The sequence below is a fragment of the Aricia agestis genome, chromosome 18, assembly GCF_905147365.1.
Source record: "Aricia agestis chromosome 18, ilAriAges1.1, whole genome shotgun sequence".
NCBI lineage: Eukaryota > Metazoa > Arthropoda > Insecta > Lepidoptera > Lycaenidae > Aricia > Aricia agestis.
In genome coordinates, this window is record NC_056423.1 from 11922243 (window position 1) to 11936452 (window position 14210).

Consider the following 14210-nt stretch of genomic DNA (forward strand, 5'->3'; position numbering starts at 1 on the left):
TCTGATGAGAGGATAGCCAGTTTGATGGGTAGGTATACCCCGAAGAAGTCTAGAACGTTGGATGAATAATGTAAGAGAAAAACTGGTTCAATATTTTGTACCTAATAACTTAGGTATGGAACAAATAAGCAGACAGAATATCCTCCATAATTTATTAATATGATGAGGATTGTATGGTAATTCTGGTGGAGTCACAGACCATCCAATTGTAATTTGTGATGGAACTTATATTTATGCCCATAAGAGTGCTAATTATAGGTTTCAGAAAGAGTCATATTCTTTACACAAGTACAGAAATTTTTAAAACCATTTATGTTGGTGCTTATGTGACGGTTACATTTTAGATTGTTTTGGTCCATTTAAAGCTACTACCTCAGATGCTGAAATAATGACTTCCTTGTTTAGTGATGAAAACATGCCTTTCAGACAATATTTCCAAGAAAACGATATTTTTATTCTTGACCGAGGTTTTCGTGACTGTATTAGTTTATTAGAAAATCTGAACTATAAACCATATATGCCAGAATCAGTTTCAGAGGGGGAAAGACAATTAACGACTGCGCAAGCAAACCGCACAAGATGTGTAACCCTTTGCCGATGGGTGGTAGAAGTTGCAAACGGCCACTTTAAACGTGATTTTAAATTATTTCGGCAAGAATTTTTTCATAAATCACTACCACATATGATGCAAGATTTTCAAATTGCAGCAGCTTTGTTAAATCGTTTTGGTGTGCGGCTTAAAAATCGCGATAATGCTCCCCAAATATTAAATAGAATTAACCGAAGGATGCACTTGCATAATAATCTAGCAGATGTAGAAAATAATCATTTAAATAGACGGTCGGTCCACCAACCCGCACTGGAAAAAGCAAAAGTCATTCCAGAGGGAATTTTCGGTAAATGTGTGGGCCGGAGTAATTGGCAGAAATCTAATCGGTCCGCATGTTTCACCGGACCATAATGGTATAACTCTAAATAGTTAGTTCCATTCAAATGGTCCGACCATTTAAATGGAACTAACTATTTAGAGTTTCTGGAAAATGATCTTCCGACACTAATAGAGGAATCTGGAGCACCAATATTCGAAACTGACCGAGAAATAATCTTCCAGCAAAACGGCTGCCCAGCACATTGGACGGTAACTGTACGGGAACACTTAAATAACACTTTCCCTAACAGTTGGATTGGCAGAGATGGGCCTGCTGCTTAGCCCGCTCGATCATCCGACCTCACTCCGCTTGACTTTTTTGTGTAGGGTAGAGCCAAGGAACTCGTGTATACAGATAAGGAAATAATTCAAAAAATAATCCAGAGGATTAACTCGGCCTTTGCAACAATGAAGCTGGAGATGATGTTAAAAATAACCACAACAGAGGTGAGAAGAAGAGCTCGTGCCTGTATAAGGAATCGCGGCGGACATTTTGAGCACGAAAAATAAATGAAAATTAAAAAAATATATATTTAAGTTAGTCCCTCAATTTACTTTGAAAGTCATAATTTCAAAAATTGGAAAGCGATCTTTGCAGTTGATACCTCAATCGAAAGAGTAATAACTAGGTATGTTTTTTTTAGTTCCCTGTTTTTTTTTTTTTTATATCTTTTTTTTGTACCTTGTATCTGTGTAACATGTGTATTTAAGTGTAGTGTGATGTGAATGTTTGTTGAATAAATTTTTATTATTATTATTATTATTTTTCAAAATGTTTGAACAAAAAAACCAGTTACTGTTTTTTTTATTTTACGGCCCAAATACTGTATAGATTTCCGAAATTCGCAAAAAAAATATTTACTTCAAAGTTCAAACCCCTGTTACAAATTTATCTCATAATACAGATGTGTAAATCTAGTCTTATTTGGTTGCTTACACATTGATTAATTAAAAAACAATAAAAAATAATTGAATTATCTTCAAAATTGGCCATTATTTGCAATTAATTGCGAAATTTTGGGTTTTTTTCAACAAAATTTTAAAAAATTCGTTATAAATAAAATCGTACGTTACGAACGCTAAGAATGGTCAAGTACAGTTCTAAATGGTCTATACTAACAAGGTTTTAAAGATTTGCACCAATCTTCCAAACATCCTGTATAAATGTGAATTTATTTACTTTGCGCTAATAGACCAAATTTCACTTCATTTAGTACGAGCACCTCCACGCATGTCCTGCCATCCAGCAGGAGAGCTTGGCGGCTGGAGGAAAACGATGCCGTTACTTGTATTGTTCAGTCACCCTGTCAGTAGCATGTTATTTCTTTACAGGAAGTGAAGACGATAGTGACGGCAATAGTGACGAGGAAGCCGTTCTATTTACAACGTTTGTCCCCAGGTCGGAACGCATGTTTTTGGATCTGGGTGATGACACAGATCTGCCAGATTCTTGGACTGCTGTTCCGCCACCTTCCCTCGATCCCCAGGCCTCTGGCGAAGTCTCATCGATTGTGGCCGTCGATGAGGCCCCCCCTGAGAGCTTGAGGCCTACGGGACTTTTTTGACAGTCCATATAAGGCTTTTGTCGCCATTTGGACTCCTGAATTCGTCGAAAAAATAGCAGCTGAGACTAATCGCTATGCTCAGCATCTAACGGATCGTAAAATGCGTGAAGGCAGTCTCGAACCAACCAGCCTGAAAAGATGTCACCGCGGACAATGTTTATGTGTACTTTGCCTTACTGATAGCGACTGGCATTACAATAAAATCAGATATTAAAGAATACTGGTCAAAGAATGAAATCACATGGGGTCCCATTTTCTCGAAATAGATTAGTTATAACCAGTTTTTATTAATCAATAGGTGCCTTAATTTTATCGACAACATCAGTATAGACATCCAGACACTAACTCGCCCGCAAGCTAAGTTGCAAAAAATTTCTCCAGTGGTACAGCACCTCAACAGCCGATTTCAACAGCTGTACAATTTAAACAAAAATATTGCCTTAGACGAGTCACTCACGCAGTGGAAAGGCTGCCATGGCTTGCCATCAAGCAGTTTATCAAAAATAAAGTGGCAGGAGTAGGCATCAAAACTTACGAGGTGTGTGACTCGTCCACCGGATACCTCTGGCGGTTCAAAGTGCATGCTGGTAGGGAGGAAGGTGCAGCAACGGAGGCACCTCAAGTTTCGGGATATATATCTAATCTTGTTCTCGAACTCCTCGAGGGGCTCGAGAACAAGGGCCACTGTGTCTGGATGGACAAGGCCTATATTCTGCCGTTACTTCGGAATTCGGATGCAACGATTATGGCAAACATAGCCCTTTCACTGGATTTTGGGGCAAGGCGATGCTCTAATTTTCGATCGAGGTTTTAGAGACAGTATACAAGCTCTCGAGGAATGTGGTTATGAAGCCCATATATCTCCTACTAAGGCAAGGGGTTATTCTCAGCTAACGACAGATGAAGCGAATAAGTCACGACGAGGTCACGACTAATAACTTTTTGTCGTTGGGTGATCGAAGCTATAAATGGGCGAATCAAACATTACGCATATGTTCACAGATTTTAAGATAGCTGCGAGTCTTGTTAATGCATTTCATCCAGTGTTTATCGACAATAGCCGCGCTGCTGAGTTTGTGACCATAATTAATGAAAAAATAAACACGCCTAATGTATTATATGATTATGTAGAGTTAAAAAATCTGAATAGGCTGCGAGTAATGTTTTTAAGGATCGACGGAAACGATCTCTTAGTAGATTTTCCGTTTGGTTGAGGAAGATATTATTATGTATGCATTAGGCAGAAATCATTTGAAATTATCAAAATCATACGTAGCGGAACACTTACGAGACGGGGTTTACGTCATGGAAGTTTGTAGGGAAGACAGATTACCTGACCTTCAAGACTGTATATGGTTGCTTCTTGGACGAGTTCAGTCCAGACATGTAAGAGCACGAACTTATTATTCGTAATGCTTTAGTTCATCATTATTGTATCATATATGGTATTTAGGCGTTGGTCGCCACGATGTATTTATTCCCCCGGCACTATACTTGGAAGACATCATTTTTGACGATGAATAATTCATCGTCAAAAAAATATTTAATGATAAAACCAAAGTTAACTGGTTGAAAATAAAAGAGATTAAAATCGAAAAAAAATATGCAGATTCATTGTTTATGAGAACATCCTTTGATGAAGATTATAAAGAATTAATAATTAAAAAGAAAAACTTTAAAGTTAAAGAAGAAGATTTGAATGAACTATGGCCGTCAGGAAAACCAATTACAAAGGAAAAGCTGAACGATTTGCAGTCATTGTTCCATTTAACCCTGTATCACTAACCATACGCCAAAATTACGACGCGAGCCTTGCGCATTTAGTGTTTAGGATAGTTCCCGCGCCCCGCCACCCCGCCCGCTTCTAATACCTTCCTGAATTGCATCGCCAGTTACCCGCAATTACTCATTGCGAACGGACGCTAATTAGTTTAGGATATATGGCGACATCGTCGTAAAATTTACGAAAGGTCAGTATCTACGTTAGTATTTTTCCAAGTTGGGCATTTATTTTCGGTTATTATTTTCAATAATTACAACTAACAGTAATTGTTTTTATGTTCTGCTAAGACCTAAACAGACTATATTTGAATTTAGTTTGTTATTATTTTTAGCAATATTCCGCGAAAACAACTTCCACCTTTAAGTAAAGGAGTGAGTGTACGCATAGGCATGCGTACAGCACCTCCCTCCTCCCACACTGCCTATGCGTACACTCGCATGCAAGAACTTGCAAACACTGGTGGTGTTTGCAAGTTCCACCCAACACCGGAGCGAAACGCGCGTCGAGGTTTTCAACCTGCATGGTGGTGAGGGGCCTTGCATGGATTTGCCAACATTGCTTGTGTGGTGGTGGTGTTTGCAAGTTCTTGCATGCGAGTGTACGCATAGGCAGTGTGGGAGGAGGGAGGTGCTGTACGCATGCCTATGCGTACACTCACTCATTTACTTAAAGGTGGAAGTTGTTTTCGCGGAATATTGCTAAAAATAATAACAAACTAAATTTAAACTATGGATTTCCGCAAAGTAACGCCTGATTCCATTAACTAGACTATATTTGATAAATTACTGTAAGATTTCGTTGTTATTCGCGAAGCTTGGATATGTTTTTATAATTTGTTGATATATTTAGTTTATGTTTGTTATACTTTCAGATGGATTTGAAGACACAATATAAAAAGATAGAAGAATGGCTAGCTGAATCTGATGCAGAGTCACTCCCCGATAACCAATCACAGTCTTCAGCGTCCGAGGATAGTGACCACTTACATACGGAAGTCCACGTGGAAACTGATAGGAGCGACGAGGATATTGGAGGATATTGAAGACTAGTAATAGATTCTGATGATGACACTTCTCCGATACCCTACACGGAGCAGATAGAATCCGAACATGAAGAACAACCGCAGCAGCAATCCATCTTTGAACCAACACAGAGCATCATGTACGGTAAGAACCAACACCAATGGTCTACAACACCTAGAGACCCACGTACTCGTTCGGCTGCGCGTAATGTTTTACACATTATTCTCGGTCCTACAGGCATGGCAAGGGAACTGTCACAGCCTATAGATCTATTTTATATTTTTGTTAATAATGAAATGATTGACAATATAGTACAATTTACAAACGCCACAATTGACATAAGAAGAAATAAGTATAAAAGATCTAAGTATTAGTATACTTCACATACGACAGCCAACGAAATTAAATCATTACTGGGTCTACTTATCCAGTCTGCCAGCCTCAAAAGTAATCATTTGCCAACACGAACTTTGTTCGATACATTGAGAAGCGCAAAAACTTATAAAGCCTGCATGAGTGCTGACTGCTGAAAGGTTCGACTTTTTGCTTAGATGTATGAGATTTGATGACAGAAACACAAGGCAAGAAAGAAAGAAATCTGATATACTGGCGCCAATTAGAGACTTCTGGGATCAATTTATTGAAAATTGCAGGAAATGGTACAAGCCAGGGTCTAAGTATATGTGCAATGCTATACCTTATTTGGGGAAAAACACGAACACAGGTAACGAGCCTTTAGCAAATTATTTTGTGAAAGAGCTGTCTAAGCCGTACAATGGGTCGAATCGAAATATAACCATGCATAATTGGTTCACGTCGGTTCCCTTGGCCACTGAACTGTTGAAACCGCCATATAAGCTTACAATTGTAGGTACTCTGCGAAGCAATAAGCGAGAGATTCCCAAAGAAATGGTGAATTCCAAAAATAGACAAGTAGGTACTTCAATGTTTGGATCCGATAAAGATTTGACTTTAGTGTCTTATAAACCAAAGTCAAATAAGGTTGTTTACCTATTGTCTACTATGCATGTTCAGCCTGCCATCAACACAGTTTCAAAAAAGCCTGAAATTATTAAATTTTATAATTCTACGAAGGGCACAGTTGATACTGTAGACCAGATGTGTTCCATAATGAGTACCTGCCGTAAAACTAATCAATGGCCGCTGTGCTTATTCTACGATATCCTAAACTTAACTAAATTCAAATTCAAATTCAAATTTTTATTTGCAACCAAGTACATATATAAATCAACATACATTGTCGAAATATACAACTACTATTGTGAATTCATATGTTATCCACGTCTCTAATATTATCCGAAGTGGAAATAAACCCATGAAAAGAAGGGCTTTTGCACTAGAAATGGCAGACGAACTGATGAAGCCTTGGTTGCAAGAGAGATATCAGACTGTAACTTTGCAACGAAATTTGAAGCAGATCATCGCAGAGATCTTAAAAGTTGAATACTCTCAGGAAGAATCTGATCAACCCATTGTTAAAAGTCGCAAAACTTGCAGCTACTGTCCTGCAAAAAAACGTCGTATGACGACTAACTTCTGCAAGAGCTGCAATAAAGCGATTTGCAGATAGCATATTGTTCCTATGTGTAATCATTGCTCGAAATAATTTTTTTGTTTCATTTATGTTTTATTTTATTAAAAGAGAAATAAGACTTATAATTAAGGTCATTTAGTTTCATAAATAAAGATGATTATTACTTTTTTTCGTGTTTTAATTCGTCGTAAAATTTAAGAATGACTGAATGGTTAAGAACTGAAAAATCATAATCAACTACAAAGAGACTTGGGAAATCAAGCTCCATGGGATATTCCAGAACTACCGATTGTGAGGGCTCGTCTATCACTACCTCCAAACAAAATAAAAGCAAAAAAAAATGATAAAATGGATGCCTAAAAATGATCAGGATTACTTTAACACCCTGCTGCGAGAAGTTAAAGCCAGCAGCCAAAATGAAGAAGGTGAGTAGCATAATATAAGGTCACTATTGTTCATTACCATTAATTTTTATGGAAATATAAGGATAAGACTAATTAATTAATACAATGAAGTTTTCCTATTAAAAAGGTAGAAGTAGTTCTATGTACATTGAAATCAAACAACATTTTTTACAATTTTTGTCTGTATGTCTGTCTGACTGTTTGTTCCGGCTAATCTCTGAAATGGCTGGAGCGATTTTGATGGGACTTTTTTTAGGCACATAGCTGATGTAGTAAGGAATAACTTAGGATATGTGTGGCGGTCACAAAGGAAGATCTTCCCACCAAGCGAGGCGTTGTGCTCGGTCAGGCCGGAGCCCACATGATACATTTAGGCTGTCGTATGTACTGACACACTTGAAAAACTTCAATAACGCGATGCAGGAATGTTAGGCGAATTATTATGGGTACCGCCCCACATATGTGGTAAAATTATAAACTTTCGCATTGCATTATAATTAAAACTTTTTTAATCGGGACTTAACCTGCAGTCCCCTCGTGACCAAGGCCGTTGCTACACAGCCGGAACGTCGAGAAAAAGTATGTATTCGTAGTAGCATTACTACTTGAATAAGTCGCTTTAAGTCCCCACATATGTGGTGTTAGAACTTCAACAATGTTTTATCTCAGTTTGAAGTCATTGTGGACTGGATTGTTTTTGCATAACTATGTCCAAATCACCTGTATGGAATCTTCTGTCGAAATAAGACTGTGGATCTAGACTTACCTTAGGTTATTGTTTGACTGCCTCCAGCCTTGTTTTACGCTTCTTTGGCTTAAGTTTCCCAAGCTGTTTGAGCGGCGAAGACCAGGCAGACTACCAGTGCTACCGTAACGTCTCAGCCCAGGCGTGCCCATCCTTTGCTGCATTGCCCTCTGTAACAAAAAAGACATGTTTCAAGGCTAATGCACAGAATAACAAAACCAGTATTAGTATTTTAGTAATATATCTATGCAAAAATAATTTTATTTCACAACTACCATCATAGTTTCTTATGAAAGAGATGCTTAGACCTTTTCTGCATGTTTGTTATCATGTTAATAGTACTTACTTAAAGGTTAGTTACCATGATAAATGATTGGCAAGCACTCAAGACTAAGTAGCTGGTGACCGGGTAATACAAACTGGTATTTAATGTCTATAGCACAGACTAATACACATAGACGACAATTTTGTTGTCGAACATGGTACTCACCCGCTTGTTTTGTTGTCCTATCCGGTACGCTAGTTGGTCGACTACATTTCTGTTATTCACATTGTGAAATCCCCCGCGTCGGGGTCTTGTAACTCGAGCAATCGGTGCCGTAGCCGCCAAAATAGTGAAACGATCATTGAGACTAATGCTCGTGGCCTGAAGACCGTGCACTCTCTCAATTAGCATACTCGAAATATAAAAAAGATATTTGATAGAATAACAAAGATAAAGTCCAATTACAGTAATATCCTACAAAAAAATTATTCACTTTTGAGAACTAATGCTTATTTTACTAACAAACTGCAAAAGTGCAAAATGCAAATGAAAGCCGCTTTCGGAAACGGATAAGCGTTAATTTTTTTTAAACTTTTCCTTCTTTTTTTTTATTCTTATTATGGCACTTCGGCTATTTAACCATAACCAGTGTTGAGTATATTATTATGGCGGGAAAACAATATTTTAAATTACAATTTTCAGCATCGTTTTTTATATATTATCAGGTCTAAAGTCTAGTCAAAGTCTAAGTAAAAGTCAATACAGTCAAGAAGTAAAGTCGGTCGATTCAGTAAAGCTTTACTGAAACTTTCGATGAAGTTTTGGAGGGAACACAAAATAGCACGTTTCTGGATGTTGCATCACTTTCCTACACTTGTGCACGATAACGAATATCCTACCAATATTACACATTAAAAACCCAGATAACACAATTTTAGGAAAATAATACAAAAACACAACATCACCATAAATTGCGACAAAAAATGCATTTTTGTATGATGGCAGCGTTAGCTCTATTCCATTTTTAAAATAGGTGAGGCTTCTTAAGGGCCCCCGAGACGATCAAACGGTTTGATTCAAACCTTACGTGTTTGATGAAACCGTTTGATGTCGGTTTGAACAGTTTGTCAAACGACACTGCGCAGTATCATTCAATACGCGCTGTCGAGTACACGTCTTGTGATGCAGAAGATGCTCTAGATTCTAGAACGAGGATCGCGATTTTCTCATCTTATGTTTATAACGTTAAAGTCCTCCGTCAGAAGAGAAAAAAAAAGAAAAAGACTGGTCCAAAGAATGGTATGGACTATGGACTAGCATAAAATCGTTTTACCCAGGAACATCTACAGAAAGTGCTAGAAACTACAGCTTCTTTCTTTTTTTCTCCTTCATAATCCAGCACTAAACTAAGCCGGGTTTGTTTAAACCTTCAAACGCGTCGGGACACGATCAAACGGCGCGCCAAACACAACGAAAATATGAAATTTCATCAAACATGCTGTATGCTGTTCAAACACGTAAGTAAATGTTTGAAAAACCGTTCAAACATGCTTTGTAAACGATCAAAATGGTTTGAGTCAAACCAAAATTTACGTGTTTGAGTCAAACCGTTTGACCGTCTCGGGGGCCCTTTACAGACGAACGGGCACGCCGTACGTGTCGGCGGCAGTCGACGGCAGCCGTATACAGTTTATGATGCTTGTAGGGGGCCTACCACGAGTGACACGATCTTTCCTAAAACTATCATGTTTCCAGAACACTTTGTTGTAACTTGTAAGATTACAATAACATTACCGCGGGGCTAAAATGGTCGCTTAGTTGAATCATACAATGAATCATTTACGATTCATTTTTAAACTTCTCTTAACGTGCAATTCATTTAATGATTCGTACTAAGCAATTCATTTGTTTGACATTTTTCTATGAAAAGTCGTAAAAATCAGAATCATCAAATGTTACTGTAAGCGTCATCTTTGATCTTAGAACTATTCTTATGTCGTAATACATTATAGAAATTGTTTATCTAAAGAAATTTAAAATTACAAAGTCGGTTTCAAAACTTTGAAGTTTGTATACAAACATGGCCGTGTTCGTCGGCGTATTTTTGGACAAACCTTTTATTGCGCATGTCCAAAAGATGTCATGGCAACGCCATAACAAGTTGCTGGTCAAGTCGTAAACAACGTTGTTTATATATACATGATTAAAATAATAAAAGCTAAACATAAATACATAAGCCAAAATTGTCTAACAGCCGCACAAATAATTTATTTAACACTATGATAGTGTTTGATTATTTTATTTTGGAAAACTGGATATGGATCACTTGAAAAAATTTAAAAATTTAATTGTTTTTTTTTTATGAAATAAGAGGGCAAACGAGCAAACGGGTCACCTGATGGAAAGCAACTTCCGTCACCCATGGACACTCGTAGCATCAAAAGAGATGCAGGAGCGTTGCCGGCTTTTTAAGAGGGAATAGGGTAACAGGGGAGGGTAGGGATGGGAAGGGAAGGGAATAGGGGAAGGTAGGGAAGGGAATGTTTTAAAAATAGTCTACTAGATGGTGCATTTATTTATTGTATTTTTTATTTGTTAGGCTAATTTGATACTCTCAACGCTATCTATCGTTCAGATGAGAACTAAAAACTGCAGACACGCTGTTTTTTATGGGATTCAAGAGTCTTATGTATAATTGGTCTGTGGTGTGATGGTAGTGATGATGATGATGATGAATGTAATTTACATAGTAGTATAATAATATGCTTTCTTCGTAAAACAACGCCGGAACCCCCAAACTTTTATCTATAAGGCATCCGGAGTTCTCTTAGTATCTTCGGAACATACCTTGGTGCAAAATCTTACTTTTTGGTAGCATATGCTTAGGATACTTTTCTTTAAATCAAAATCACCATATTATGTTTCCATATAATTAATAATTTCAAGTATCGGTTAAATTTTCATATTGTTATATGGGCATAGATGCCCTTGCGGCAGTAACGTTACGAAAATATAATGATACTAGCTGTTGCCCGCGACTTCGTCCGCGTGGACTTCAGTTTATAGCGCGCGATGTCAACAAAATAGGTGTCAAAAGCTTTTATAAAAAAACCCTGGTACCCCTTAAATCAATACAGCTGTGCAGTGTGCACACAATAAGTATTTCATTTTTTTATATTAAACTTTATATTTTATGCCAAATTTTAAAGCTTATTTAGCCCTCCAATTACACAACTTTACCCATAAACTATTTATCATTGATAGATTTAAGGTTACGTCACTGCACAGATAAAGTACTGAGTTATTTAATACCGTAGAATAAATATAACAATCGAAAAAAATCGAAACTTAAATGTAAGATGATACCACGTCTTATAGAAAGACTTTTGAGCAAGCGTCAGCGCGATGTAGAAGACGCACGGCGCCATCTATTATGAATTGTTGGAACTAACTTAATTTGAACAAATTTACGCATTTTCACCCCCTTACAACCCTTTTTTCCAGTAAAAAAGTAGCCTATGTCCTTTCTCAGGCTTTAGACTATCTGTATACAAAATTTCATTACAATCGGTTCGGAAGTTTTGGCGTTTGGCGTGAAAGCGAGACAGACAGACAGACAGACAGACAGAGATACTTTTGGCGTTTGGCGTGAAAGCGAGACTGACAGACAGACAGACAGACAGAGATACTTTCTCATTTATAATATTAGTATAGATTATGTGCACACTGCACAGCTGTTTTTGGGTATTTTGATTAATTAAGGGCCGCGCTACACCGGAATGGCGCTGCCATGCGACGCGAGCACTTTCAGCGCTGCCATTCCGGTGTAGCGCGGCCCTAAGAGGAGTACCAGGGTTTTATAAAGTTTTTAAATTTGAAACAAATTTTGTTGACACCGCGCGCTATAAACTAAAGTCCACGCAGACGATGTCGCGGGCAACAGCTAGTTATGAATAAAAACAATAATTTATAATAAAGTAAGTATGATTAGTTCTGTTACAATAATGCAGTAAAAAATAAAACACCATCTGTTTTCATATATTAGAATTAAAATGTTGATTGCATTGATATATTTTCTGGATGGAATATAAGCCAACACGGTACACTCGAACTCCTTTATTTTAGAGCGCCTTCTGTTGTCAACTTGTCACATATATTAGAAATGCAGTAGGAGTTCTATAAGATAAGATAGATTGATTATTATTATACCAAGTGATTATATTATTAAACATAATATTCTGACGTATTAAAAACTATAAACAAAAACATACTAACTAATAAGTATGATTAGTTCTATGTTACAATAAAGTAAAAAATAAAACGCCATCTGTTGAATCGTATTAGAACTAAAATGTTCATTGCATCGATATATTTCTGGATTTTTTATAATATTATACATAAAATATGTTTAAGATTTTTGAAATTTTATTTTAATACACATCCAAGACCCAGGAACATTGAAAACTTTTTGTTCCGCCTGCGGGACTCGAACCCAGGACCCCCGGGATGAGCGCTGGCCACGCGCAATGCGAATTCATTTTCATCGATATTTTCATGGAAATAAGATATTTTCCCACATCAAAATGAAGCCTATGTCCTTTCTCAGACTCTAGAATAACTGTATACAAAATTTCATTGCAATCGGTTCAGTAGTTTTGGCGTGAAAGCAAGACAGACAGACAGACAGACAGACAGACAGAGATACTTTCGCATTTATAATATTAGTATGGATTTGAAGATTATGGTGAAATTATTAAACAACATTTTGTTTTTAGTTATAAAATAATTTAAATGAACAAATATACAATAAATGTACAGTTTAATACATAAAATATAACAATTATATCAAATATTTCGTGGATCAATCATAAAATCATAAATAAATGTAGAAAAAAAACCGGTCATGTTCGTTTTTATGTTTTTCAGAATGGCAATACAGTTTCAATTATGAATCTGCTAATGAATTGAATTGCCGTTGACGTAGGACGTTATTTTACAAAATTAGATGAATCACCGACGGTATTGCTCGTAATATCGTCGCTGAATTGATTGAGAGGAATTGCTAAAAGTTACCATTTTAGCCCTGCCGTACTCACTTTTTAAATATAATTTTACTAAAAACAGTACAAATGCAAAACATTGTTAAATCCGCTGTGAAATATCAACTTTTTTAAGATCACTAGCTTGATATTATATTAATGCTTATCTATCAAACGGTGTTGCTTAGTAGAGGTGGTGGTAGGCCCCCATTTGTGACGTACCACCTAAAGGTAAGCGTCCACAGGTCGGTATCGTACGCAACGGACGTCTCGCATCAAACGGATAATTTTTACACAGTACGTCGGCTGAATCGGCAGCGTACGGCTTGACGACTAGCCTAGTTATGCTCAAAAGGGAGGTGTGGACTGTGGATGGAAAAGTCGAAAGCAGAAATTTTGACTTAGGAACTTTGTTTGGACTAATTTGAAGATAAACATACTGGCTAGACGGTAATGCGTACGCTGCCGATACAGTGGATATACTGTAAAAAAATTATCCGTTTGATGCGAGACGTCCGTAATTGCGTACGATTACGCAACGGACGTAAGAGTCCACAGGTCGGTATCGTATAAACTTCTCATCTGGTAGGTACCGTATATAAGTTTTGAAATTATTGATAATGGACTAAGGAGTATATTTTAAAATGTATGGAGTCTGGTCTAAAGAGCTGAGCTACGAGCTGAGCCAAGCTCTATCATGACTTCCAGTGGATTCCTGTTACCTGTTCACCGATAGATTTACTCTCACGGAAGAGTATAGAATGAGTAATGTCAATGACTCTATCCTCTTCCGTGAAAGTAAATTGTGCGATTGTATTTAAAATTTCCTGTGATGTAGCTCCAGGCTTGATGAACGAAATTATTTTATATTTTTGGCATTTGCTGTTTATCCTTGATTTTAGGT

At 37.2% G+C, this 14210-nt stretch overlaps 1 protein-coding gene across 1 annotated transcript in view; it reads right to left on the reverse strand.

The window, feature by feature from the left end:
- LOC121735823 (chromatin target of PRMT1 protein-like) overlaps positions 1-8817 on the reverse strand; it is a 100849-nt gene extending 92032 nt beyond the window's left edge. Inside the window, exons 1-2 of the mRNA XM_042126786.1 lie at positions 8493-8817; positions 8024-8172 (exon numbers count right to left, since the gene is read on the reverse strand). Of these exons, the coding sequence (XP_041982720.1) occupies positions 8024-8172; positions 8493-8678 (335 nt within the window). The 5' untranslated portion in view covers positions 8679-8817. The remainder of the gene's footprint in view (positions 1-8023; positions 8173-8492) is intronic.
- Positions 8818-14210: the final 5393 nt, after the last annotated feature.